This window comes from Carettochelys insculpta, chromosome 16, assembly GCF_033958435.1.
Source record: "Carettochelys insculpta isolate YL-2023 chromosome 16, ASM3395843v1, whole genome shotgun sequence".
In the NCBI taxonomy this organism is placed as follows: domain Eukaryota; kingdom Metazoa; phylum Chordata; order Testudines; family Carettochelyidae; genus Carettochelys; species Carettochelys insculpta.
Genome location: NC_134152.1, coordinates 3,612,911 through 3,639,790, shown reverse-complemented (window position 1 = coordinate 3,639,790; position 26,880 = coordinate 3,612,911). Strand labels below are relative to the sequence as shown.

Sequence of the window (26,880 nt, the reverse complement as noted above, 5' to 3'; positions counted from 1 at the left end):
GGGGAAGTGGTGGAGATGATATATCTTGACTTTAGCAATGCTGCTGTTTAAGGTCTCCCACCCTATTCTTGGAAGCAACATAAAGTAGTATGGATTGGATGAATGGACTATAAAGTGGACAGAAAGCTGGATAGATTGTCAGGCTCAACAGGTAGTGATCAACAGCCTGATGTCTACTTGGCAGTGGTATCAAATGGAGTGACCAGGGATTTGCCCTGGGGCTAGTTTTGTTCAACATCTTCATTAATGATCTGGATGACAAGATGGATTGCATCCTCAACAAGTTTGTGCAGGACACTAAACTGTGAGGAGAGGCAGATACACTGGAGGGTAAAGATAGGGTCCAGAGTGACCTAAAAGAATTGGGAGGATTGGGCCAAAAAAAAAAAAAAAATCTGATGAGGTTCAACAAGGACAGGGCAGAGTCCTGCACAGAAGAATCCCACACACTGTTCCACACTGGGGACCAACTGCCTAAGCAACAGTTCTACAGAAAAGGATCTTGAGATTACAGTAGACAAGAAGCTAGCTATGAGTCAACTACATACCCTTGTTGCCAAGAAGGCTAGTGGTATATCGGGATACATTAGTAGAAACACTTTCAACAGATTGAGGGAAGTGATTATTCCTCTCTATTTGGCATTGGTGAGGCCACATCTAGAGTAGAGTACTGTGTCCAGTTTTGGGCCCTCCACTACAGAAATTATGTGGTCAAATTGCAGAGAGTCCTGTACAGGGCAACAAAAATGATTAGGGGGCTGGGACACACGACTTATGCGGAGAGGCTGAAGAAACTGGGCTTATTTAGTCTTCAGAAAAGAAGTGAAAGGGTTACACCCAGGGTCTGCAACCTGTCACTCCAGAGCTACATGAGGCTCTTTAAGGACTTCTTTGTGGCTCCCAATGCTATAACTACAAAGTATAAAAAACTGTCCTGATTATTTTTGATAAATGGTGAATGTCTAAAAGCCCAACAATGAACCACTCTAACTGCTACGTGATCTCGAAATGTTAGATAACTCCCCCTTTAATATGTGCAATGGGTTGTGGGCTATGACATTTTATCTGTGCTTTGATCTGGTGGCTAATAAAGTCCTGATTTTGAAAAAGAAAATGAAGCTTGAGGCCTTCCTGCTGTGAAGGGCAACACACATTTTAAGAAAGCAAACTGAAATTAAATGTGAAGTAAAGATGGCGTAATTAAAATAGGTTCAGGAGTGAAAGTCAGGAAGACAGTGGTACAAACACATACCTGTAAAGTGCGAGAAAACAGATAATGTAAAAAGTATGTGAATGTCCTGCAGTAAACAAGTATTGCATTACAAATTCTGGAGCCATGGCTACACGAGCATCCCCCTTTCGAAAGGGGGAAGCTAACGAGCCACTTCAGCACATGCTAATGTGGCACTGCCATGCACATGCAGCACCTGATTAGCATAATGGCAGCCGCAGGCATTTCAAAAGTGACACTTTCTAAGCGCATGCTGCCGATCTAGATGGGGGCCTTTCAAAAGGACACCTGGACTCCAAAAGCCCCTTTTTCCCATTTGTTTTTGGGAAGAAGGGGCATTCATAATCCAGGGGGTCCTTCCAAGGGCCCCCCATCTACACCGGCACCATGGGTTTAAAAACCGGCACTTTCAAAACACGCATGGATGCCATTATGCTAATGAGGCACTACATATGCATGGCAGTGCCTCCTTAGCATCTGCCGAAGTGGCTCATTGGCATCCCCCTTTCGAAAGGGGGGTGCTAGTGCACCCACAGCCCATGTGTGTGCTGTTCTTAAAAGCATGGTTTGTCATCATTTATGAAGGATCATCTCATATTCACGCACAGTGCAGTTCTTAAATTATTTTTTTTTAAACTGAATTTGAAAAAATGGCTCTTCTTGCTATTTTGGCTGCAGACCTCTGGTCATGTCTATTGTATATTCATCACCAGCATAGAGAAACTGGCTGAGCTAGTTCCCAGGACAGTCAACAGGAGATACCACTTCACTGAACAGATCCTGTCACAGTTTCTCTCATCCCTAGGCCCATAACTTGCTTCACATCTCTATGATCCTAAAAAATATTCTACCCAAAATGAAACAAAACAAACAAAATAACTCCAACAGCAGCAACAACCACTGCCAACCCTAACCTTGGGTTTCTCTGAGTGTTTGAGAGTCTTTGTCAAATCACCAATATTCTCAGCTGATGATGCTCCCTGTATCTTAGTTCCATCTCCTGCCTCCAGGCCTGGAGCCAAAGCCTGTGAACAGCTGCAGTGAGACTCCTTCACCTTCTGACCAGATATCAGGTAAGTCTTCAAACCTGTGGGGGGGAAAAAAATAATCACATAATTAGAAAGTCATTACAGAAGCAATTCTTAGTTTTTCATTCTTTGATTTCTTAGATATACAATATGGATAACAGATTTCCACACCTAATGAATATCAAGACTCAATGATATAGTAGAAATAACTATCATTGTACACAAAGCTCAAAAACATGGACATTATTAACTTTAAGGTGTTGGGAGGTACTTTTCTCTTCTGACTGGAAATACACAATGCTGGGAAATCCAAACAGATACTTTGTTTTCCCTCTGGTACTCATTCAGGCACAGCGCTGGCCTATGCTTGGGACTAGAAGTCAGGAACTTCAAAATTCCAATCCAAGCTCTGAAACTGATTCCCCAGTGGGCGTTGAAAAATACTTATGACCTTTTCATAGATACTAAGGGCACGTTTACAGTACAAAAATATATTGCTCTAACTTACATCGGAACACAGCCACCACAGTAATTACATCACTTGCATGCCCATGCTTTGCTCCATGTGTTGGCAGCATGTATCTTCGCCAAAAGCACTCCCACTGATTAAACTGACAGCATGGGGCTTTGTGAGATGACTTCTGAAAGCCAACAACAGTAATGTAAGTAACACCATGTCTACACTGACACTGCACTGACCTAACTATACTAGCATTGACTCCACACTACTTGTGGAGGTGGAGTTTTCAAGTCAGTGTAGCAGTCATGTTACACTCAACAGCTGAGAAATAAAAGTGTAGACACAAAGTAAGGCCAGCTTGATCTACCTCGTGTTAACCTAATTCTGGAGTGTTCTTAGGGACATGGCTGGGTGCTTAACTCCCTTTGGCTTCGTGAACACCCAAAAGTTGTGTGAAAGTAACTAGGGTATATCAAAACTGTAAATGAAGATGTGCTTGCAACTTATTGAAGGTATCTTAAATCTAGCTAGCAAGTCCAAAAATAGTGGTGAAGATGTGGCAGCATGGGCTTCAGTACAGGCTGCACAATCCTGTCCAGAACTCAGGGCATGTACTTGCGCTGTTACTTGCTGGGGTTCCTTTTGCCACATATTCACTAGCCATGCTAACTTGAATAATGCTAACACGGTTACGCCGATTTAAACTTCAGTCATACCCAGTGTGGCCTATATAAGCTGAGCACTTGACCAAAGATTCAGTTGGGGTGGTGGGGCTCAGGCAGGCTCAGGCTTTGGTCCTCACCCCAGTGGTCGTGTCATAATTTTTTTTTTTGGTCAAAAGGGGTCATTGATGCAGTTAAATTTGAGAACCTCTGTATTACTAAATCTACTTGTGATAATGACTTCATTATTACAACTCCATGTTCACTTGACTGTGGGGAGACCTGGAGACTTGCATTGAAAGGCACTTACTTGCCTGCCGCTGTTTTAAGGAAATCATCCCAGTCATCAGTCAGAAAACAATTACACTTTTACTATGGGAGATCTGCAGCATGAACTCACCTATCCACTGAAATTTACTCTCATCCTTATTTTTCCCTTAAAGTTGTTGGGCTCATTTATTACCTTCCTGTCCAAAGCTCCTCCCACCCCCTTTAAAATATGTTGCTGCTCCCTCTTTTCTTTTTGTGCTAAGCCAGCATACTATTCTGTTTTTTACAGCAGAACAGAAACAAATACGATATACACATTTGAGCTTAAATGTAGCCCTTTAAAGACTAACAAAATGATGTATTCACTGATGACATTTCGAGGGACAGAAAGCTCATCACCAAATAAATGATTTTGTTAGTCTTTAAAGTGCTACATTTCTGCTGTTTTGTTTTGCTGAAGTACAAACACACACAGCTACCTCTCTGTTACTGTTCACATTTGGGCTTGTTCACAACACTTGCATATGCATGTTATGTAAATAAAATTATCTCCAGTTTGAGTTCTGCATCCAAACAAAAAAGGGAAGACTGTACCGCAGTAACTGAAAATTTATTTGGAAAAGCAATTTTCTGCAACCCTTAAGCACAGTGGATTGTGATTCCTCTCTCTATCCCCACTCCACCCTTCGTACTTCCTATATGTGGCAAACCCTACTAACCAAAAGCCATTTTTGCAGCATTTGGCCTCAAAAAGTATTCTCACACACGGCTTTGTCTCTTATGCTTTAGTTCCAGGTTCTACATTTATTTAAATAGCTGATTTACTGTCCCTAAGAAGGGAACCTTAAGGAATAATACTAGTATAATTCATGTCATTATTTAAAAACTAACAAAAAGTATTTTCAGATCTTTAATAATCATAGTACATTCCTCATTGACCTTTTCCACATATTTATTTTTATGGTTTTTGTTATTAAGTCTCTGCTATTCTAACTAAGTAATACATTCTCTGCTATATCTGCAATGATTCCTATTAAACTGCTTAGCAAGAGAGGTTCTGCTTTCAAGCTAATTAATTTTTAATAGAAGATGATAATGCTTGTTCATTTTATAAAAGGTATTATTTCTTATGACTGATAAATTGACCAAACTCTCTCAAGTTCATTATAAAAAGGCACCTTTTTCTTTCGCCGCACCCCTAGCAAGTAACTACAATCTATATTTTGTCACATGAAAGAAATAAAAAGGACAGAATACCTAAAATATTTAGACCAATCAACCCACAGCAGGCTTAATCGGTTAAATACTGTAGAAGTATTAAATTAATCTGCTACCAACAGGGGGCAAGGCTGCTATTTTATGTGCAGCACAGAAGGCATTTGGTGCATGATTTGTATATCTTGCTGCCTAACACAGCATGCAGGAACCAGTCCATTATAGTAAAGAAAATTCTACCACATGCTTGCACTATTACATTCATAAAAGAACTCTCAAAACCCTTTCTATTTAAAAAATTCCTACCCAATTTTCAGTTCATTTCTTCTCTACCAAATATACCCCAATTCACAGTTTAAAACAATGCCATTTAATGTGATTTTACTGTGAAAATCAACATTAGCAAGCCTTATCCAACAGCTTATTTTATCTCTTTATATTAACACAGGGGAAACTCTCTCACAGAGAGCTAACTGGGATGTTAAATATTTGAAAATCTGTTACTCCGTATATCAGATATTGCACATGTAACTGAAAGAACAACCTGCTCTCATTTACATACTATACTACGCGGGTCCCCTTTATGCAGCATGGTTAGGGACCGCAAAGTCGCACTGTACAGCGAAACAATATATAAAGGGGAATTTTCCCCCATAGGAATGTGTGTAAATACAGGGGGTTAGGGACCTCACCGGAGGTAAAAGCACCCAAATGACTTATGATGGGGAATTTTCTTCAATAAAAATGCATGTAAACACATTGGGATAGGGACTGAGCCCTTTAAGTTGTTTTCTTGTTTTAATGTCTGTTAGCAACAGAACAAATACACTATGCATTAAAGCATTTTTAACGTAAAAATTCAAAGATACAATTTAAATGATTTTAACCTTAAAACCCAGAGGGTCCTGATTCAGCATGCATTACAACATTTTAATGTAAAAATTCATAAAATCAAAAAATTAATTTTAACTTTAAAACATTCACTTTAACCTTAAAACTCAGAGGGTCCTGCTTCAGTGTGAATTAGAACATTTTTAACGTAAGAAATCATTACATCAAACATTCATTTCCCTTAACACCCAGAAGGTCCTGCTTCAAGTTGATCGGGGAAAGTCTGCTTCCTTTTCTTTTTAAAGAAAGAATCAAGGGTTGTCTGCTTTCCTGCATTTTGCTTTGCTTTTAACATTTCTCGGTAGAAAACCATAGATTTTCTAATGCTGCTAACCACCATTGATGAGTGGCCAAAAATACTCTCACTTCTTTGAATGATTTCTACTGGTTGTTCAACATGGTCAAACATGTCCTTTAGAGATTGACTTGTGAAGACTGCTTTCTGTTCAGAATCGCCTTCTTCTTCACTGTCAGATGTAGTTTCTTCTTCAAAACCACGCATATCCAACTCTACCAGATCATCATTGCTCAGAGGCAAATGATGAGACTCCAACAACTTATTAACATCCTCAGCTTCCACTTCATTGAAGCCTGCTTCCTTTGCCAGTTTCGCTATTTCATCATGAACACCTGACATACCATCGAAGCCAAGGAAGGTATGGATTGCAGCAGGACATATTTTTTTCCAGGAACAGTTAATTAGGTGGCTAGAAACTTCATCCAAGGTGGCACCAAACAACAATACAGTCATAAATGCTGAATTTTTTCCAGAATTCCAGGACTGTGGGTTTTTCGTCACCATCAGTGTCAGCTATGAGTTTGCAGAACGTCTCTCTCAAGTCATAGGCCTTGAACGTTGCAATCACACCCTGGTCCATAGGCTGCAGCAATGATGTTCTTCTTGGTGGCATGAAAACAACCTTAACCTCAGGACACAGCTGTTCAAAATCAAGGTCATGGGCACTGGCATTGTCTAATATGAGCAGAATCTTGAACATTAAATTATATTTCTTGCAGTAGTCTTTCATTTCAGGGACAAAATAATTGATGAAGCACTCATGGAATATTTGCCTCATAATCCAAGCCTGCAGTGAGATTTCCAGATAATACGGAGGCGAGATTTTACTACATTCGTCAATGCTCTTGGATTTTCACTACAATAAACTAGCAATGGCTTTAATTTCTTATCTTCATTGGCGTTGCCCCCCTAAAAGGAGAGTAAGTCTATCTTTTGCGGCTTTGAAACCAGGAGCAGTATTCTCCTTTGCAGAAATATGTGTCCAAGACGTCATGCACTTCCAATATAGCCAGTGTTACCAACGTTAAAACCCTGCTTAAAATCATAGCCACCTTCTTCAGTGACTTGTACAAGTTCATCAGCAAAAGTTTCTGTAGCATCTGCATCAGCACTGGCTGCATCACCCTGAATCTTTATGTTTTTGAAACTATACCTTTTTTGGAAACAGTGAAACCATCCTGGGGCAGCCTTGAAGGGCTTTTCATTTGAAGTAGACTTCTCTCCCAATGGCTTTTTTTTTTATCTTCATATGATCTTAAAGCCTTCTTTTGAATGAGGGCTAATCTGATTGGCGTGTTCTGCTTATGGAGATCCTCGATCCATAATGCCAGCAAATGTTCCATTCTCTTCATTATCTCAGTTTTTACCTCATTCTTTTTACCTCAGACTGCTTCAAAGTATGTTTACCCTTGCTTTCAATTTGAGAAGTATTCTTCGCTATTGTACGAACCCTCGTCACAGGCAAGGTAAGAGTGCAGGCAATGTCAACCGCATGTTCACCCTTTTTACTATGATCTATAGTATCCAATTTAGTGTTTAACACAATACTACTGCATTGTTTCTTTCCCTTGGCGCCTTCAATTGTGCTTGTGCTATGCTAGCTCATGGTTGACGGAGGGCAAATACATACAGTACAGTACAGTACAAGGAACGATGGCACAGAATTCATGTTGAACCACTAGAAGCTAGTCACAACAAGTGAACGCTGGGCGGAAGAAGCTGCATTGAGGATTCTAGTACATTACGTAACTAACATGGTGGCTGCGAATTTTAAATCGCAGCATCACTACGTAAGAGCGGGGAATTGCTACATCTTTGCTCTCAACTTGTCAGCGACGTGAGTGCAGAACAACATACAATGGGGCAACTTATACAGGAGGTCCCCTTTATTATCTAAAGAAATGGGGAAAAAGTCTTGAAGGAGTAGCTGTGTTAGTCTGTAGCTTCCAAAACAATAAACAATCCTTTGGCAGTTTAAAGGCCAACAGATTTACTAGGTTTCACCCATCAAAGCTCATGACCTAATATATTTGTTAGTCTCTAAGATGCCAAAGGATTGCTTGTTGTTTTTAAAGAAATGGGCACCTTCTGCAACTATCTTTGAAAGATAGAAGATGTCTCCTTCACTTGTCTGGACCTAGGGTGCTGCAGCACCTGATGGCTTGAGGGGGTTTGTATCGTATAAAGGGTTTACAGTTTGGTTCAATGGCTCTCAGAACCCCTACTATTCAAGGTGTTCCAGTGCCCCCATTTCTCTTCATGTTGTACAAGTCTGAAAGAGCAGATGACCTCCCGAGGTTCTTTCTAGTTCTAGTGTTCTTTGATCTTGCACTGTCCAGAACAGCTGAACAATGTAAGTTATAGGCTGTCATTTCATCAATGGAAAATTATATGAACCAGCTAAATTATCACACAGGTGGGGTGGGGATTGGAAGGTATAGCTCAGTAGTTTGAGCATGGGCCTGCTAAACCCAGGGTTGTCAGCTCAATCCATGAGGCCATTCAGGGGTCTGGGACAAATAAATTTAAAAAAAAAAAAATCTGTCATGGGTGATGCTTGATCCTGACAAGAGGGCAGGGGACTGGACTTGATGACCTCCCAAGGTCCCTTCCAGTTCTGCAAGATGTGTATCTATCTATACATATAATGTGTATCAAAGGAGGTAAGGAAAAATATCCTGGTACTTTATTGTAATAGTCAAGAAGTTATGGTATCACGCAATTACACACATTACATTACATGTATCATCTCTCTCTCTAGCTTGCAGACTACAGCAGACAGCTGGAGGGGAGCATCCTATCAAAGCCTGACCCTCCACCCGCCGACACCCTGCTTCAGACAGACAGCAGACCACCATGGGTGGGGAGAATAGTTGGGGAAGCATATCCAACCCTGGAGCCTGGTTCTCCCCCTAGCAGTCTGCAGGCTGGATGGTGGGGTGGGCAGCTGGAAGTTTGACCCCTGGAGCCTAGCCCCTCCCCACTGTGCAGGGCTGGGGGGAGAACGGGCAGCTGGAGACAGGGGGTCAGCTCACAGAATAGTGCCCCGCCCCCAACAAGCTGCAGGACAGGGCAGCCACTAGTTCAAGCAAAGACAGACTGGAGAAGCTGCAGGCCGAGGGGACAGCAGCAGGCTGGGGCTGCCCACTGAGTGCTGCCCCAGACTGCAGGCTGTGGGGGTAGCAGAAGACAGGGCGCAGCCTTCAGAGCCCCAGCCTCCACCCAATAAGCATGCAGCCCAAGACACTTCCCTCTCAGGAGGAGTCACTGGATGAGGAGTGCTGCCCTGGACAGTGGAAGCCCACAGCAGCATCACCCTCACCACCATGGGTGGCTCTGATAACCTCCACCCATCTACTAATCCCCAGTCCTCCCTCCTCCATGTAAAACCCTTTTAGGTACTTGAAAGCTATGATTATGTCTGCTCTGTCCTCTTTTCCAAACTAAACACACTGAATTCTTTTAATCTCTCTCATAGTTCGTATTTTCTAGAACTTTACTCATTTTAGCTGCTCTTCTCTAGATTCTCTCCAATTTCTCCATCTCTTTCCTACAATGCTGTGCTCAGAGCTGGACACAATACTCCAACTGAGGCTTAATCAGCACACAGTAAAGCGGAAGAATGACCTCTCACGTCTTGCTCACAACACTCCTGTTAATGCATCCCAGAATCACGTTTGCTTTTTTTGGAACAGTGTCACGCTGTTGACTCATACTTAAGCTTGTGATCCACTATGACCCCAAGGCTGCTTCTACACTTGCTACCTCCCATCAGAGGTGGCATGGTAATGAGGCAATTTGAAGGAGGCTAATGCGGCGCTAACATGCATATTCAGCACCTCATTAACATAATAGCGGCCTTGTGAATTTCAAAGTACAGACTTGGAATTGCACATTGACAGTGTAGGTGGGAGCTGCTTCAAAATAAGCACCCCAGTTCAACCTTGCCTCACTCCAATCTAGTTTTATGGGAGTAAGGGAATGTTGAAGTGGGGTGCTTATTTCAAAGCTGCCTCCATCTACACTGCCAATCTTCAATTTGAAGTCTGCACTTTGAAATGTGTGGCCACCATTATGCTAATGAGGTGCTGAACATGCATGTTAGTGCCTCATTAGCCTGCTTTGAATTGCCTCATTACCATGTCACCTCCGACAGGAGATGGCATGTGTAGAAGCAGCCCTAGATCCCTTTCTGTAGTATTGCATCCTAGGGAGTCACTTCCTATTTTGTAAATGTGAAACTGATTGTTCCTCCCTAAGTGGAGTCCTTTCCATTTGCCCTGAATGAACTTCATCCTATTTGTCTCAGATCATTCTCCAATTTATCCATATGATTTTGAATTCTGACCTTATCCTCCAAAGCTCTTCAAACCCTCCCACCTTGGAATCATCTGCAAACTTGATAAGCGTACTGTCTTTGCCGCTGTGTAAATCATTGATGAAGATACTGAATAGAACTTTAACATATTTAAGACATACTTAGACATTTCCTAAACTGAATTAAGTCAATGTTAGGCACACAAACTGAAGAGTATCTACAGAATGGGGATGCAGCAATTTAACTAAATCAATTTAGTAATCTATTTTCTTAAATTGTGCAATTTCTGTGTCTTGACAGAGCCACGCTAAAGCTGAGGTCTTTCCATCATGTGTATTACTGTTAATGGAGATCCTGCATACCAAATTGGCCTTTCAAATTACGCTATTGACTTCTAATTATGTCTTGAGTGACACCTATGCAACTTACACTGCTTTCAGAAACCTTAAATAGGAGTAATTGACTGGGAGTTTAATAAACAATTCTGGACAGACACAAAAGTCTGCTCATTATTTGATATGTTGGCTTTGCAGCTATAGCAAGAGTAAAAAGCTGTAATTTTGTTTTAAATGAGAACTGACTGAATTATGTAAAGAAAGACAATCTGTTGAATAAAAAGGTGGCCGTTTTTACTAATCCTTTCTCACAGTAAAGCTATATTTTATGTAACCCACCAAGCAACAAATACATTGAAAGACAATATTTTACATGGGTTTGAGTAAAAATATATTCTCAAAACGTCTACATGTCGTCACTTATTACATGCAAGGAATCTCTGCCCTTTCTATCACAACTTCTACACATACATTAGTAACTTCTAAAACTACAGATTGCACATTCAAACCTTATTTCAGTAGTGGATAACTCTTTGCATATTAAATGTTTGTGTTAACCTGTCACTTTTGTAATACAAGAACGCAGTGGGATAAAGGACTGTTTGAAAAGGCGTGGAAGTACTTTGGCAAAACTACTAGTGTACAGTTCTACTTATCATCCAAGTTTTAATTATATCTAAGGTCCAGTGCAATACATAAGTCAGCTTTTCTCCATAAACATTTATTGCCACTGCAGTATCTTAGACACACTTATTGACCTTTGCATTTTGCAAAGAGCCTTAAAATAGTTCTTTGGAATGGTGTCAGATTCTAAACAATACAAAAGTTTCTTGAAATTAAACCACTATCCACAGGTTCACATTAGTTTGAGTAAAATGTCATTAACTGAAAGAATAGCATTAACAAGATTATATAAGCTTTTTCTGCTAAATGAAAACAAAAACCCAGAAAGACGATCAAAGCAAACAAAATCATTTTTAACACAGAGACCACTCCCATATCCACGTACGGCTCCTGTATTTTTAACATGCTGTTTTCCAAAGTAGAGAATAAGGTCAGCATTTTCTCATCCATCAACAGCATGTCTCAGGACTATTTGAGCACTTAATTTATTGATTAAGTACTCTAATTTATTTGAATACTTTTTATGAGTTAGTAAAGAGAAGTTACTATTACCTACACACACCCAGCCATATTCCCTAAGAAATGTGCTTGGAATATTAGCCAGGCTCTGATACTCTGTATCTAGTTATTTAAGACTTATTAATAACTGGTTTAGGGACAAAAACACTCTCCTGCAAAATTGTGAAGATGCAGCTCATCACCTCATCTTCTAAACAGACATAACACATTTTAACAACATGAAATAGAGCAATACTAATTTCTGTATTTTCTTCATTATTAGTAATTATGTAAGTGTCATGAACACGTTTATTAAACTCAATTTCTCTTTTGTAGCCAAGCAGAACTGATGTTGCACTTGTATTATACGTCAATATCATGCCTGATGCTTTGTAAAGCCCTTTGGACATTTATAGTTCTGCGTATGCTATTGACAAAATCTTCAACATACAAATAATACTTGTCGGACCATTGTTTGTTTTGTACAACCATTATTGTTAAGTCAGATTCTATATACAAAATAACATCAATACCAATAAAAAGCCTCAAAGAGTGTGGTGTAAATATAGTAGAGCACACCACCAGCGGCCTGAATCATCCCGTCCTCCAGTAAATTGCAAATGAAGAGAGAATCTTACCCATGTCTAAATATTCCACCTTCTATTTAGTTCTGGTTTATGGTAAGAGGTTCATTACTGTATCTGTCACACACACTGCTTTTTAAGCCCTCCTCCCCTGTAAATAATTCAAGTGCCTGCCTCAAATGTTATTCAGAACTTTTGCAAACCGCAGCACCAGGAGCATGAAATGGACATTATTCTTGATGGTATCACTGCTCCTATGAGATTCTGAACGACAAATGTGAAACTGCCCAGATCCTTCTTGTTCTCATATTGGAGGTGGGAAAATTATCAGTTATAACAGAAGTTATGTACTGTAGTTCTGCACACTCAGAAACACTGTATTGAAGGGGGAGTGGGAGGGAGAGAGATACTAACAGTCTTGCCTAAGATCATTACAAATACCAAAGAAAGGAAAACACAGTCCTTGCAATGCATGAGATAATTGAGATCTCTATTGAGACCAAGTGTTAATTAAACTGTTACTTAAACTGGAATCCAAGAAGGAAAACAGCAGAAAGAAGGAAGGACAGAAGAAGAAAGACAGAAGGAACACCTTAAGGGAAGAACCTGGGAGGACACACCCCCACCAACCAGAACTGCCAGACAAACCAGCACCAGCACCAACCTGCATCCAGAGACTGACTTTGTCCCAACAGCGGAAGTCTGCCTGCCTTTATCAGGCTGGGTGAGCATGACACTATACTATGCACTTAGCATGTATTCAGCTTTCTTGGTAATTGTATATACCTAGAGAACAAGAATATTACTGTATAAGGCTTTTTCAGTGGCACAGATCCTGCATACCCACAGGGAATTACACTCTGAGCCCTAGGAATTGAGTAAGAGTGGGAGTTTAAATTAATAGGGTCATGCCTTGAGCCTTCGGATTGGGTAAAGGTGTGTGTGTCCCTGAAATGTGGAAGGAATAAAAAAAATTGTGCGTGTAACAAGGGTGGGGCTGGGCTGCAGGTTGGGTGCAGAAGCAGGCAGAGTGTGGGGGGAGGCTCTGGGGGTCTGGCTGGGAGTAAGGTGCAGGAAGGGGATGGGATGGGCAAGAGGGAGGGTATAGGAGAGGGATGGAGGTGGGGAGACATGCAAATGACAGTAAGGCAGGAGGAAGATGGGAGAGGGCATTTAGTTGGCTCCATGCTCCCTGGTGCTCCCAGCAAACTGAATCAAAGCAAGCTCTCAGATTACTCCTATCCAGATATTCAGTTTTAAAACTGGGTGACCTTAGGATTGTTCATTGACTAACACCCTGTATCAAAATCCATCTTAATAATTTGTCATTCACTACAGTCACTTACTGACTAACATTTTCTTTTTCACTTAAAAAGAACATACGCATTAAATGTATTCATAACAACCATCTAATTAATTCTTTCATGCACGAAAATAGCAATCTGCATACTAAAAATACTCTTAAATCTCATTTAAATTGTCCCATGTCACTCAAAATGGTTTGACTGACATTATGTAATAATTTCTGAACTGCTAGGTGAGTTCAGTGATAACTATTCATTCACTGAATAGGAGATTTTTGTCAAGTTTCTTTGGCTTGCTCCTGTATATGAAGATGAGTTAATCCCCAAAGCAGTCCACACAACAAATGCAAGATGGATCTAGTGTGGACACTCACCGCCATGTTTTAGGTCCAGGGAAGAAACCAAGATAGCTACCAGCCAAACAAGTAGAAACACCTCCATTCATGACATATAGCGGAGCTGTGTTCAAGAAATACTTCTGCTGCTCCAAAATCAATTATTCTACAAATTGTATCGTTATTCTCTGCACTCTGTATAATAAACCTGGCAGTTCAGTCAGTCTGTTTCATGACAAACCAAATGCGAGTCCAACACAAGAAGACTACTACCTCTTCAATCAGTTCATGGTCTACATTTGTCAGGGTATCAGAGACGTAGCCGTGTTGGTCTGTAGCTTCAAGAACAACATGAAGTCTTGTGGCACTTTATAGGCTAACAGATATTTAGGAGTTTGCTCATCCTTGGCACAAACATTTTCAGACTTGCTGCAAATAACTAGTTGGTTAAATTTCAAACTTCCCTAAGGCAGAAAAGTATTACTAGTGAGCACAGAAAAGTACTTGGCATGCAAAAGCAATGTATATGTAAATTAGTGGGCCAAATTCTCAGCCAGTTTAGAGAGAGACACAATTCTGCTGCAGTTTACACTAGCAGAGATCTCCCATCTGTCAACACACAGATTTTGTCGATCAGATGATAAAATTTGTGGGTGTAAGAGTACTTCAGTGTTTTCAACTGTGAAGGGGAACTTTGTTTTCAGTGAGGCCCAACTGCTGTTTAAGAGAACTCTGATTTCACTTTATCAACATAAGCGTCATCATATTTTACATATGTAACAATCCTGAATAATCTGTTGATAAATATTCTAAATGATCAGAAACTTCAATAGGTCTTCAGTACTTCATATGTTGGAAAGACAATGCGTACCTATTTGAGACTGATTTATAAAGGAGTAATGTAAAATTACCATTATTTTTATTAAATTAACTCAGATCCAGAAACATTTTTATCAATGAAACACAACATATTCACAAGTCATACTTTTTTTAAAAAATCCTCCTTATGTAGCATTTTTAAATTTTTTTCTTCTGCAAGGTTAGCTGAAAGTAAATAATTACACACAACTGTTCAGAGGTTAACAGTGCAGGAATTCAATATATTTTTTTTTTTTAACAACATAGTAAAAAACTTCAACATGGCTTAACACAAAGAAGTTTTATTCACAAATAAGACCCAACTGAAAACAAGGCCCAAAACTTCATGGCATTCGTGTTATTGGATGTAAACTGACGACTTCAGAATGCTTCATCTGATCAGTTTCAAATTTCAGGGAATGTTCCAGGCTTGGTGGGCAGAATCCTGTAGATTTTGGTAACATTAGAAAACCAGAAGAAGATACTGGGAGAAGTTGGGAGGGGGAAGGGACAACATATGAACCACCTGCATTTAGTTAGCAGATTTATCAATTTCAACCACTTCAGTAATTGTCTATGGATCAAAGTAGTCAGTTTTTAAATTAATAATATCTAAAGAGGGAAGATGAGTGGGAAGCACATACAGAGCCCTTGGCATAGAGTGGGGAAGGGGAAATAAAGAACCCTGGTACAAGAGTAGATACATGCACACAGACTCCAGGGCATACAAGTCCTCCCAGGAAGCAAGGGGCCCAGAACCCTGTGATGAGGAGAGACTGTGAACCTTGTTAGGGTGAAAAGGGGACACTGGGGATAATGGAAGACATGGAGTGTCTGGCATGTGGTAGAAGGGGAAATGGGAGCACACAGAGCCACAGGCATGAGTAGAGACCTGCCAAATTCAAGGCTGTGAAAAATACATCAGAAACTATAAAATCTGGTCCTTTGGGTAATTTTACACTACACTGTTTTTTATGCCTCTCTAGTCGGTGCCCTCAGGACCTGAGCAGTCCCAAACCAGGGAATCTGCTGGACATGGGGAGGTCCAGCACTGCTGGCTGCAGAGGCCTGCTCCAGAGGCCAGAGAAGGGCTGGCACTGACTGAATAAGGATGGGGGTGGGCACTCAAGGAGTGGAAGGATGGCAAGTAGTCCAGCAGCTGGGGATTGGGAGTGCAGCCCTGGCAGAAATAACCTGAGCCTCATGGCTGCGGGACTATACTCCCAGCCCCCACCACCAGCCATGGGGATGCACAGCTCTACAGCGACTCTGCCCCCAGAGCGGCCCCCTGCCCAAGTTCCCCCTCAGTCAATTCCAGACCCTTTGGAGTGCACTGAGCTCCCTGCCACATGACTGCGCAGGCATCCTGCCTCCTCTCTCTGAACATTCCTCATCCACACTCCTTCCGCTCCCTCCCTGAGCTTGAGCACTGCAAACGAGCTAGCTGGGGCACTCCAGAAGCTCAGGGAGGCTGGGGGAGGAGTTGCCCATTCCAGTCCCCCATGAGTGATCCAGCCCAGGAGCACCCTTGGGTGCTGGACCACAGGTGTTGTCAAACTATGGAAGTCCAGACTAGAGGTCAAATCTGAACCGGGTAAAACTGTACAAAAATATACAAACTGGGGGTCATGACCTAAAAGGAATAGCAAAGCTATTTTAGGAGGGTTGTGGTACTACCTTCCTTACTTTTGCACTGCCCTGAGAGCTGGGCACCTGGCCAGCAACCACCAGCCTCTAGCTGTCCAGCTCTGATGGCAACCCCGCCACCAGCAGCAGTGCAAAAATAAGAGTGCAAGGGTGTGGTGTACCTCTCACCTTACATCTGTGCTGCTGTTGGTGGAGGTGTTGCCTCCAGTACTAGGCATCCAGGCAGCTACTCTCTAGTGGTCCATCTCTGAAGGTAATGTAGAAACAATTGTCACAATACTGCGACCCCACCAGCATGACATTAGTCTTGTGACCTCCAGTTTGAGAAATGCTGACTATAGGGCATTACATGCTTCTATTTTGCTGTTTTAAGATACATATACATGACTTGTTCCTACTCTCGGGATCGTCACCTTGTAGTGAGCGGGCTTGTGTGTTCCAATGAACCTGAGAGCGATGCCACAGGGTAGTCTCGTGCTCCCAGCAGGTTCACCCATGGTGGCAAGATCAAGGGGGAGGGACCAGACAAAGAACGATCTTAAAAGACCTCAACAGCAGAACAGGTGGAGGATAGCAAAAGAAATACTACAGTGGCTGTGAAGGCAGATGAAGGCTGCAGTGGACAGGAGACTCCCAGTTCTCACGGATTCCACACCATTGGACCTGAGTTTTCTATCCATCAAGAACCGTGTGGTGGCTGTAGTGCACCATTCCCCCCATGTTAAAAGAAGTCACGCACAGGCATCTTCCCTTGTGTGCTACTCTCCTAAACTTAATTCCTACAGCAACCGGTGAATGGTGAAAGGAGCAGGATTGTGAAATCTGGAAGCTTTTAGTCATGAACTAGCATGTAGGCGGTGGATGTGTGCATCAGTTGTTCCATTCTAAGGACTGAGGTGGTAGAACAGTCAGGATGCTGCATCCACAACTGAACAGCCCTATTTAGGATGCACTCTGCTAACCCCACATGGGGAAGGGGCTACAAAAAGTGCCCTATACATAGTCCACCTCAGCCCCCTGACTAAATAACCGTGTCCAGTGGGTTCACCCTCCATGTAGTTGAAATCAAACAGTAAATTTTGGAACATGGAATATTCAGACTCTAACGGACAACCCAGAGAGTGAGCGACCCAACAGATGCATGACAATTATCGCCCACGAGCCTCAATGATTCAACATTGATATCGCTGCCCTGGCAGAAACACATAGACTAGAAGAAGGATAGCTAAGAGAAGGAGGAGAGTAGACATTTTTCGTGACCAAACAGACCTTGTCAACTCTGGTCCTCTCCTTGACTGAGACTCCCTCTTGAAACCCTCCTCTGGAACCTCCCACTCATGCATCTGACAAAGTGGGTCTTTGACCATGAAAGCTTATGCTCCAAAATTTCTGCTAGTCTATAAGGTGCCACAGGACTTCTTTTTATTTTTGAAGATACAGACTAACTTGACTACCTCTCTGATATTTTTTCTGGAAAAGAACCCCAAAGGAAGGAAAACTGATTCACAGAGTAGGATTTGCCACCAAAAATAAAGTGACAAATATCCTGTCTGAAGTCCCTGTCCCAGCATCAAAGAGCATCTCATGACTCTCTGCTCGAAGCCTGCCAAAAACGAACAGGCAACTATTATTATTGCTTATGCACCATCTCTAAATGCCCTTCTATTCGGCTTTGGTGAGGCTGCATCTGCAGTAGTGTGTCCAGTTCTGGGCCCCCAATTATAGGAAGGATGTGGATACACTGGAGAGGGCCCAGTGGAGGGTGACCAAAATAATTAGGAGGCTGGAGCATATGACTTATGAAGAAAGGTTGAGGGAATTGGGACTGTTTAGTCTGCAGAAGAGAAGACTGAAGAGGGACTTGATAACAGCCTTCAACTACTGAATGGAGGTTGCAAAGAGGCTGGATAGAGGCTATACACATTGGTCACGGATGGCAGAACACAGAACAATGGTCTCAAGTTGCAGTTGGGAAGGTCCAGGTTGAACATTAGGAAAAACTTTTTCACTAGGAGGGTGGTGAAGCATTGGAATGGTCTACCCAGGGAAGCAGTGGAGTCTCCATCCCTGGAGGTATTTAAGTCCTGCCTCGACAAAGCCCTGGCTGGGCTGATCTGATGGGTTTGGTCCTGCTTAGGGCAGGGGGGCTGTACTTGATGGCTTTTTTAGGTCTCTTCCAGCTCTATTGTTCTATGATACCGTCCTTGGAGCTTGTGGAGAAACCTTTGGCTACCAGACCAGGAATCATCAAGACTGTTTTGATGAGAATTATGTGGAAACTGAACACTTGATAGAGGCAAAAAGGAAAACTTTTAGGGCGTGGCAAAGCAACATCACTTGAACAATGAAGAGAGAATTGCATGCCAAGGCAGAAATCCAATGTAAAACAAGGACTCTGAAATACCAGTGGTACACTGAGAAGGTGTGAGAACTCCAGCATCTCACAGACATTAACAGTACAACAGTTTTCTTCAATGCTACCAAAGCTGTTTATGGACTGAGAAGTCATGGCACCAATCCCAAGATCAAAGGATGGTACCCATCTCTTGAAAGACAATGAAGCCATTGCTTTTTCACTGGAGAGAGCACTATAACGAGCTCTTGAACTGCTCCTCCATCGTGGTCCTAGAATCCCTGGATCAAATCCCTCAGCACCAACTTAGAGACAATCTTCCAACACTCTCTTCCCTGAGTGAGGTCCAAGCTGCCAGCAAAGTGATGAAATGCAACAAGGCAACCAGATTAGAGGGACACCCCACCAAAGTCTTCAAAGAAGGTGGGCCAGAGCTCTACAAACAGCTCCACCTCCTGATTCTCAAAATTTGGGATAAAGAGTAGATGTCCCACTCATTATCGAGTGATTGCCAAGACACGTTTTGTTACAACCCCATGAATTTAAGATTTTGAAAATGCTATGATTGTGAAATTTACATGAACAGACTGCACATTTGGTAGGACCCTAGAGATGAGGAACTGGGGAGTGGGTTTGCAACAAGTCCTGGAAATGGAAGGGAATGGGAGTATATCACACAGGGAGCTGGCTGGGGGGAATGAAGGAATGCCAGAAGCCCTTAGTGTGTGCAGTGACCTCAGCCTACAGAAGCAATGAAGCATGACACTCTGTAGTCCATGAGAAACCAGTGTACAGAAAGGAGGAAAACTTAATGCACATGTAGTAGCCAATGTTGCTGAAGAGATATGCTGCACAGCTGGAATCCCTGAAATACAACTCTACTCAGAAAAATGACTACTTAAAATGTCTTCTTTTCTTAAGAAAGCTGCTCCTTTTTTATTACTATTTTTATAGCCGTATTGCTGAGAGGCTCATAGGCACTAAAAAGACAAAAAACAAAGAATACCTCACCTGAACAGCTTTGTATGTACTTGTCTAATCTGCTCAACTTTAATAACAAAATAACAAAAGTTACTGTTTTTTCTTCCTGTTACCATTGTATTGAACACAGAATGGAGCAAGAAAGACAGACACTATTATTGCTCATGCCTTAGTCACAGAGTTGATAATCAAGTCCCAAATGCAGTGCCAAATTCCACCTTTAATAACACCCACTAAAGATAATGGAGTTGCACAGCTGTTATGACTGAGTATGAAGATAATTCAAAATAAAATTTAAAAAAACCATTTTTAGCTTCACAAGCTTTATAAGGGAGTGGGCAATTTCTGAAAAGAGACAAAAACCCGATCTCTGAGCCTATGTTTAAACTGCGCCCTTTAACTTGAAATAAGATATGCAAGTTGCAGTATGTAAATTGTCTACATGGCACCAAATGTCGAAACACTGCTTCTCCTGCAGTGAGGCGTAGAGAGATGTTGAAATAGCATGCCCAGTATTTTGAAAAATATTTCAGAATACCGAATGTGTTTCATAGACACAGAGTAGCTATTTTGGGATACCGCAGTACCCCAAAATGACTCTGAAGTGTAAACATAGTCTGATAGAGACAAATATCATATATAAATGTCTGCCCCGGATACAGCACAGTGTGTGTAGCAGTTTATTCCCTTCTATCACTTGTCATCACTCTCCATTCCTAATTTCATAAGTGGTAGGGATGTAAAATCCTGTTTAATTAGATAACCAGTTAACCATTTAGTTTAACTGATTTAACATAATTTAATGTTAACTAATTAAAGGGGTGGAGTAAGCAGCTGGAGGTGGGGATGCTCCAGCCTGGCTAGAGGGCCCCCACCTGCAGCGCTCTGTGGCAGCCTCAAAAGCACCACAGGTGGGGGCTGATCCAGCCGGGCTGGAGTGCCCCTGCAAATGGTGGACCACCCAGGGCTCCAGCCCCTACCAGTTAACATCCCTAGTAACAGGTTCTGACATGGCATGAGATCTCTGACAATTCACCCTTTTCTGCATAATCCCTCCTGTGTGGATTTGTGCTGTACTTTCCATCTCAAGCAACAAAGGAGACCTTTGGAATGCTAACCTGGCTATTCTTTGAATACTGCTGACAAATTATACTGTAAACACAGGTTTTATTTTGTTCACTCTAAGTCAGCAGTGGAAAACCTGCAGGCCAGAGGCTTCATGTGGCCAATCAATGTAATCTGATCATAGGCGGTGAGACATTTTGCTGACACTGACCGTCCACAAGCACCACCCCAGCAGCTCCCGGTGGGTGCGGTTTGCCATTCTGCGGCCAGCATGTCCCTGAAGACCCTTTGTCTGCAAGCACTGCCCACACAGCTCCCACTGACCAAGAGTGGTGAACTGCTGCCACAGGTTGCCACTACTGATGTCGGGCCATTTGGTAGTATCTTTCTTTCCAAATATACTTTATAGATAACTTACAACTATTGTACATACTTTTTCTAGAGTTCAGACACTCATTCATAACGTGGTTTCCTTCGTTGCTTCCTGGTTCTACCACTTTCATAGAATCATGGAATACTAGAACTGGAATGGACCTCAAGTGGTCATCAAGTCCAGTCCCCTCCACTTATGGCAGGACCAAGCACCATCTAGACCAGGAACAAACAAAATACAGCCTGCAGGCTGAATCCAGCCTGCAAAACCATTGGATCATGACTTGTATTTTGCCAGCCCCTGGTGTAGATGGCTCTTGATCTGCATGCAGAGACAGGGAGCCACCTGAGTTAAGCACCTCCTCTTGCACCCCAGTCTCTTACCTCAAGCTCCCTTCTGCATGCAGCCTCTATCCCAGACCCCACACCTTTGCCATTGATATCATGGAAGAGTGCGGCCCTTGACCACTTACTGAATTCTTGGAGCGGCTCCCCCATCAAAAATTATTGCTCCTGATGTAGACCATCCCTGCCACATGTTTGTACAACCTGCTCTTAAAAATTTCCAGTGATGGAGATTCCTGAACAACCCTAGGAAAGTTATTCCGATGCCTATCTACCCTGACAGTTACAAAGTTTTTCTTAATGCCCAACCTAAACCGCCCTTTGCTGCAATATAATCGCATTTCTTCTTGTCCTATCATCAGCAGTTAAGGAGAATACTGTTTTCTCCCTCTTCCTTTTAACAATCTTTTAGGTACCTGTTACATCCCCTCTCAGTCTTCTCTTTTCTATACTAAACACATACAGTTCTTTCAATCTTCCTTCATAGGTCATTCTTCCTAGACCTTTAATCATTTTTTGTTGCTCTTCTCTGGACCTTCACTAATTTGTCCACATCTTTTCTGAAATGCAGCATCCTGAAATGGACACAGCACCCCAACTGAGGCCTAATCAGCAAAGAGTAGAGCAAGATAATTATTTCTTATGCCTTGCTTAAAACACTCATCAATACACCCCAGAATGAGGTTTGCTTATCTGCAACACTGTCACACTGGTGACTCACATTTAGCTTCTGTCCACTACAACCCCTTTCTGCAGTACTCCTCCCCAGACAATCCTCTCTCCCTTTCTAGAGAGTTCAATTTTTGTATTCTTCAGAGAAAAGCACGAATGCTTTAAAAAGTAAATAAATTATCCATTACATCAAAAAGAAACCCTGCAAAAGTGGAAACATGGACAAACTCCTAAGAAGCAGAGAACAGTGCAAGCATGTAGGAGCAAAATTAGAAAGGCTACAGGACAAAATGAGTTACACCCAACAAGGAACATAAAAGGCAGTAAGAAGAGGTTCTTTAAACAGATTAGGTGTAAATCCTCTACTTGGCAGGGAAGGAGACATAACTAACAACATAAAGAAGGCTGACTTGTGCACACCAAGGCCCACTGGTGACAATGTGCAAAGAATAACATGAGGGAGCAAGTTTAGGCAGAAATAAAGAGTATGCTGTAATATCGGTGTACAATCCCCTGGCTTTCCCAGCTGTTATCTAAAAAAGGATGAAAACGTAAGGTTCCGAATCTGTGCTGATCACAGAAAGCATAATGCTGTCACAGATACGGATTCATTTCCTATGCTAAGGAATGAAGTCACAGACTGCCTTTAGGGATATTTTATCAGATAGCATGGATCCTTTTCCTACTACGAATAAACTGGGCAGAGTTGTGAGACTTGTCAAAGCAGCTCTGACAAATTAAAAGAAGTTCTCCCAGAAAAGCCAGTACTGACTGGCAAGATGTAATTTGATTAACATTTCTGAGATATGTACAGATATGTCCAATTCCAGATGGGACAGTTTCAATGCAAGCTGGCAAAAAAATACCTACTGTGCAAACTTACAGGGACCAATCCTAGGCTGCTTTGAGGGAGCACTGTGTGGCAGGAATGAGTGAGAGATTGTGCTCATCAAGGGAAATAAAATAAAGTAACAGAAGCTTTGTATAGGAAAGAGAACCCAGAAATGACAACTGCAGAATACTCACGGGTTAGGCCTACTACATCATGAGGCGGTGTTGTGTCAAAGATGCCCGCTGGTAACACGGGTTCATTTTTCTGTACAAGAAACTCCTGTTCTAGACTTGACAAATTCACTCCACTTGCACGGCATTTATCCAAGAACAGTAGCATGTGAAGTCTTAATTGAAAGCTTGTAACTTACTAATATACATCTTGCAATGAGTATGAGTAAGTGGATAATACTTAACTGTGAGTATATTGAAAACTGCTTTTTAATCTTAGAATCAAGGTTAATGTTCAAGTCAAAAAGATGTCTACTTCCCTGCTCAGTCATCAAAAGATAGCTATTTCACTGTACATGCAGCTATTAACTACTGGTTATACACCAATCTTATTAGAAGTGCAGTAATGCAGGGAATCAGCAGTTGTACCCCCCCAAAATATTACAAATCACCTCCATTCTTGCCCATGAGGAAGAGAGGAGATGCATCCCCACTTGGTCAAGTGACAAAAGCCTCAAGCCTCAATCTCAGATATTCTCTGTCGCTTACCAAATTCCCTAACTGTCCTCTCATCATTTAATAGAACTTCTAGCTCCCACATCCCCCATTTTTCCAATGGAATTGCATATTGTGAATAAATAAAATTCTGCAGTGCATTAAAAACTGGAAGTCTGAGATAAACTCAAAATAAAACAGTCCAAAAGATGCAGTGCAGATTGCATTATTTATTTTCACATTTCACTAAGCCTGCCAGTTTTGAATTTACTTGACAAAACTGCAGATTTTCTAGTTCAAAAGAACATTTAATTACTCTATCAACTTCTGCCAGGCAGGTTTAAGTGCTAAAGAGTGACGTGCAATGCAATTATAATTCTCTCCAGACATTCCCAAATAGTTTATGTACAGGATTCAAAGTTAATGTTGAAAAATACCAGGGTGGGAGACCTGAAAACATGAAAAAACCTATTTTAAAAGATTAATTTAAAAAAAAAAAAACAAGTTTAAATGCAGTGACAGAAATATCACTGCTTAAGAAATTATAACATTAAAACAAATATGTCAGTGGATGTGAATGTTTTGTAATTTGTAGCCGGAATCTCTGGGCCTTTCTAGCAGAATAGTTTAGTTTGAAGCTGTATATCTATTTATAGAACTTGTACTCTTTACAATAGCTGATTGTGCCATGCAGCTGTTTTGTATATCTACAAGACCAGGAAAGAACAGACTTTGCTCTCTTCTTTCCCTGTTTGGACGATTTAAAAACAACAACAAAAATTGTCACTAGGAAGAGAGAGAGTATTTTTGGATGACAAAACATTTTTGGATGACACAGGTACCAGTTCCAAAAGCTATGGTTTACATCAGGTGCAAAGGACTGGGGTGGAGCCAACAGACTCAACTGCTTAGCAACACTGTAAACAACAACTGCATTGGGGAAATGGACATAAACTATTATACCTACCACAAAAACATATGCCAATAAAACTAGTTCCAATGAATCTTTGGTCTGCAAAGAAACCACTGCAAATAAAACACATACAGAACTAGATGACCCAGTCAAACTAAATACAACAGTGATGTAAAACCACATGGACAATTCCTCAGGAAATTAAAATAAAATATTTGCTCAAGATATCCTTTTCAAGATAAGGTATAACTTATATGATACAACTATGTAGAAGTTTCAGAGAGGTAGTCGTGTTAGTCAGTAACTTGTTTTTTCCTCTTTTGATAAGTACTGTTGATACTGGGCCATTTCCACCTTGCTGAATAGACCTTGGCAGCTCTGGCCCTCCCTCTTACAGGGACCCCACTCTTTAAATACCCCTCTGAAACCACCGCCCCACTCATGCATCTGATGAAGTGGGTCTTTGCCCATGAAAGCTTATGCTCCAAAACATGTTAGTCTATAAGGCGCCACAAGACTTCTTGTTGTTCTATATAGAAGTTGTACAACCAGAGAGTATTGCAGATTTTTAAAATGTATTTAAAAAGTATAAAATACAGATGCTTTTAACATTATTAATAACGAAATAGAAGTATTTATAAAAGTCAAATCAAAGATCACAAAGTTACGCAGTATATAAATAGCTATTGTATAAGGTAAGATTTCTCATAGATGAATATGAAATGTCCAATCTGTTCTTTCAAAACTCTTGAATTAGTGAAGGGGTGTGGACCTTCCACCGCGCAGGCCAGATCTGGTCCCCAGATTAATTAATTTAATCAGACTGATGGCAAATCTCTGCGCCATGGGCCAGAAGCCCTATCCTGAGCACCTCACTCTCCAGTGGATGGAGCTGCAAGCACTGGCTCCCAGCAATCTGGAAAGCTCTGCACACTACCCTTGCCTGCAGGTGCTGTGCTCAGTTCTCATTGCCGTAATTCAGCAGTTCCTGCCAGCCAAAGTCTGGGACACATTTCTGCTGGAGCAGTACAGTGCATGTTACTTTTATTATGCACTATTTGTTCCTGAAATTGAACAGCTCTAACACACACACACACACACACACACACACACGGTATTTTAAGAGAAAAAGACCTAAGATAAAGGATATGATTTACTCATGGTGGTCACATCAGTCACTGATTCCATGAATTTACCGGTCATGGGTGATTCTTTGGCTTCAGCTGAGAGTGACTGCCTCTGGAATCAGAGCCAGAGCTGTGTAACTCCACCCCCTGTGGCTGCGGCCAGAACTGTGTATCCCTGCCACGCAGCCACGGCTGGGACTGTATAAGCCCCCTTCCATGACTGCAGTCAGGGCTGCAGCTGGGACTATATGTGCCTTCACCACAACTGGCTCTGGAGCTGGGACAAGCGCAGTTTTAGCCAGGACTGGAGTTGATTTGTGCACTTCCCCACCCTTACCCCATGGTTTTAGCCAGGGAAGTGCACCAATGTTCCCTCTAATTTTTTCCCATCCATGTGCAAAATAAATTTTGTTATGTGTACCAAGGCATGCGTGAATGTGAACCACCAATAGAAACACATGCTGCTGGCAGTGGGCACTCTGATAATCAGCTAGACAGCATTTGATCTTTCCTGGGTGGCCATCCAAGCACTCAGCTTACAGGAAACACTTATGTGCACCTCACCCTACTGACTAAAACAGAGGCTGCAGCCAGTATCACATGTCCCCTTCCCCTCTGCCCCCTGGGACTATGGCCAGGGCTATCCTGCCACCCCCATCGCTGTGGTTGGGGTTGGAGCCACAACTGCATGCACCACCCCTGCAGGTGTTGCCAGAACTGGTATTGTGCGGCCTTCACACCCCTGCCAGCGGCTCGGACTGTGCCCCAATTCATAGTGGTGGGGCTCAAGCTGTCAGTCTTCCCCCATGAGGCTGCAAGTCATTCCTCCCTCCCAGTCCTGCTTTCCTGGTAATTTTTAGTAATGGCACAGTTCACAGGCTCCCATGAATCTCTGTTTATTACCCAAGACCTGTCTATGACTTCTACTAAAAATATTAACAAAATTTTAATCTTACATATGATAAAATGGTCTAGACTATTTTACAACATCCTAATT

At 41.9% G+C, this 26,880-nt stretch overlaps 1 protein-coding gene across 2 annotated transcripts in view; it reads right to left on the bottom strand.

Moving 5' to 3' along the window:
* Positions 1-26,880, bottom strand: part of ADCY9 (adenylate cyclase 9) — a 131,081-nt gene that overhangs the window by 68,220 nt on the left and 35,981 nt on the right. For both annotated transcript variants that reach the window (XM_075010352.1, XM_075010353.1), the window contains exon 2: positions 2,146-2,318. In XM_075010352.1, coding sequence (XP_074866453.1) covers positions 2,146-2,318 — 173 coding nt within the window. The remainder of the gene's footprint in view (positions 1-2,145; positions 2,319-26,880) is intronic.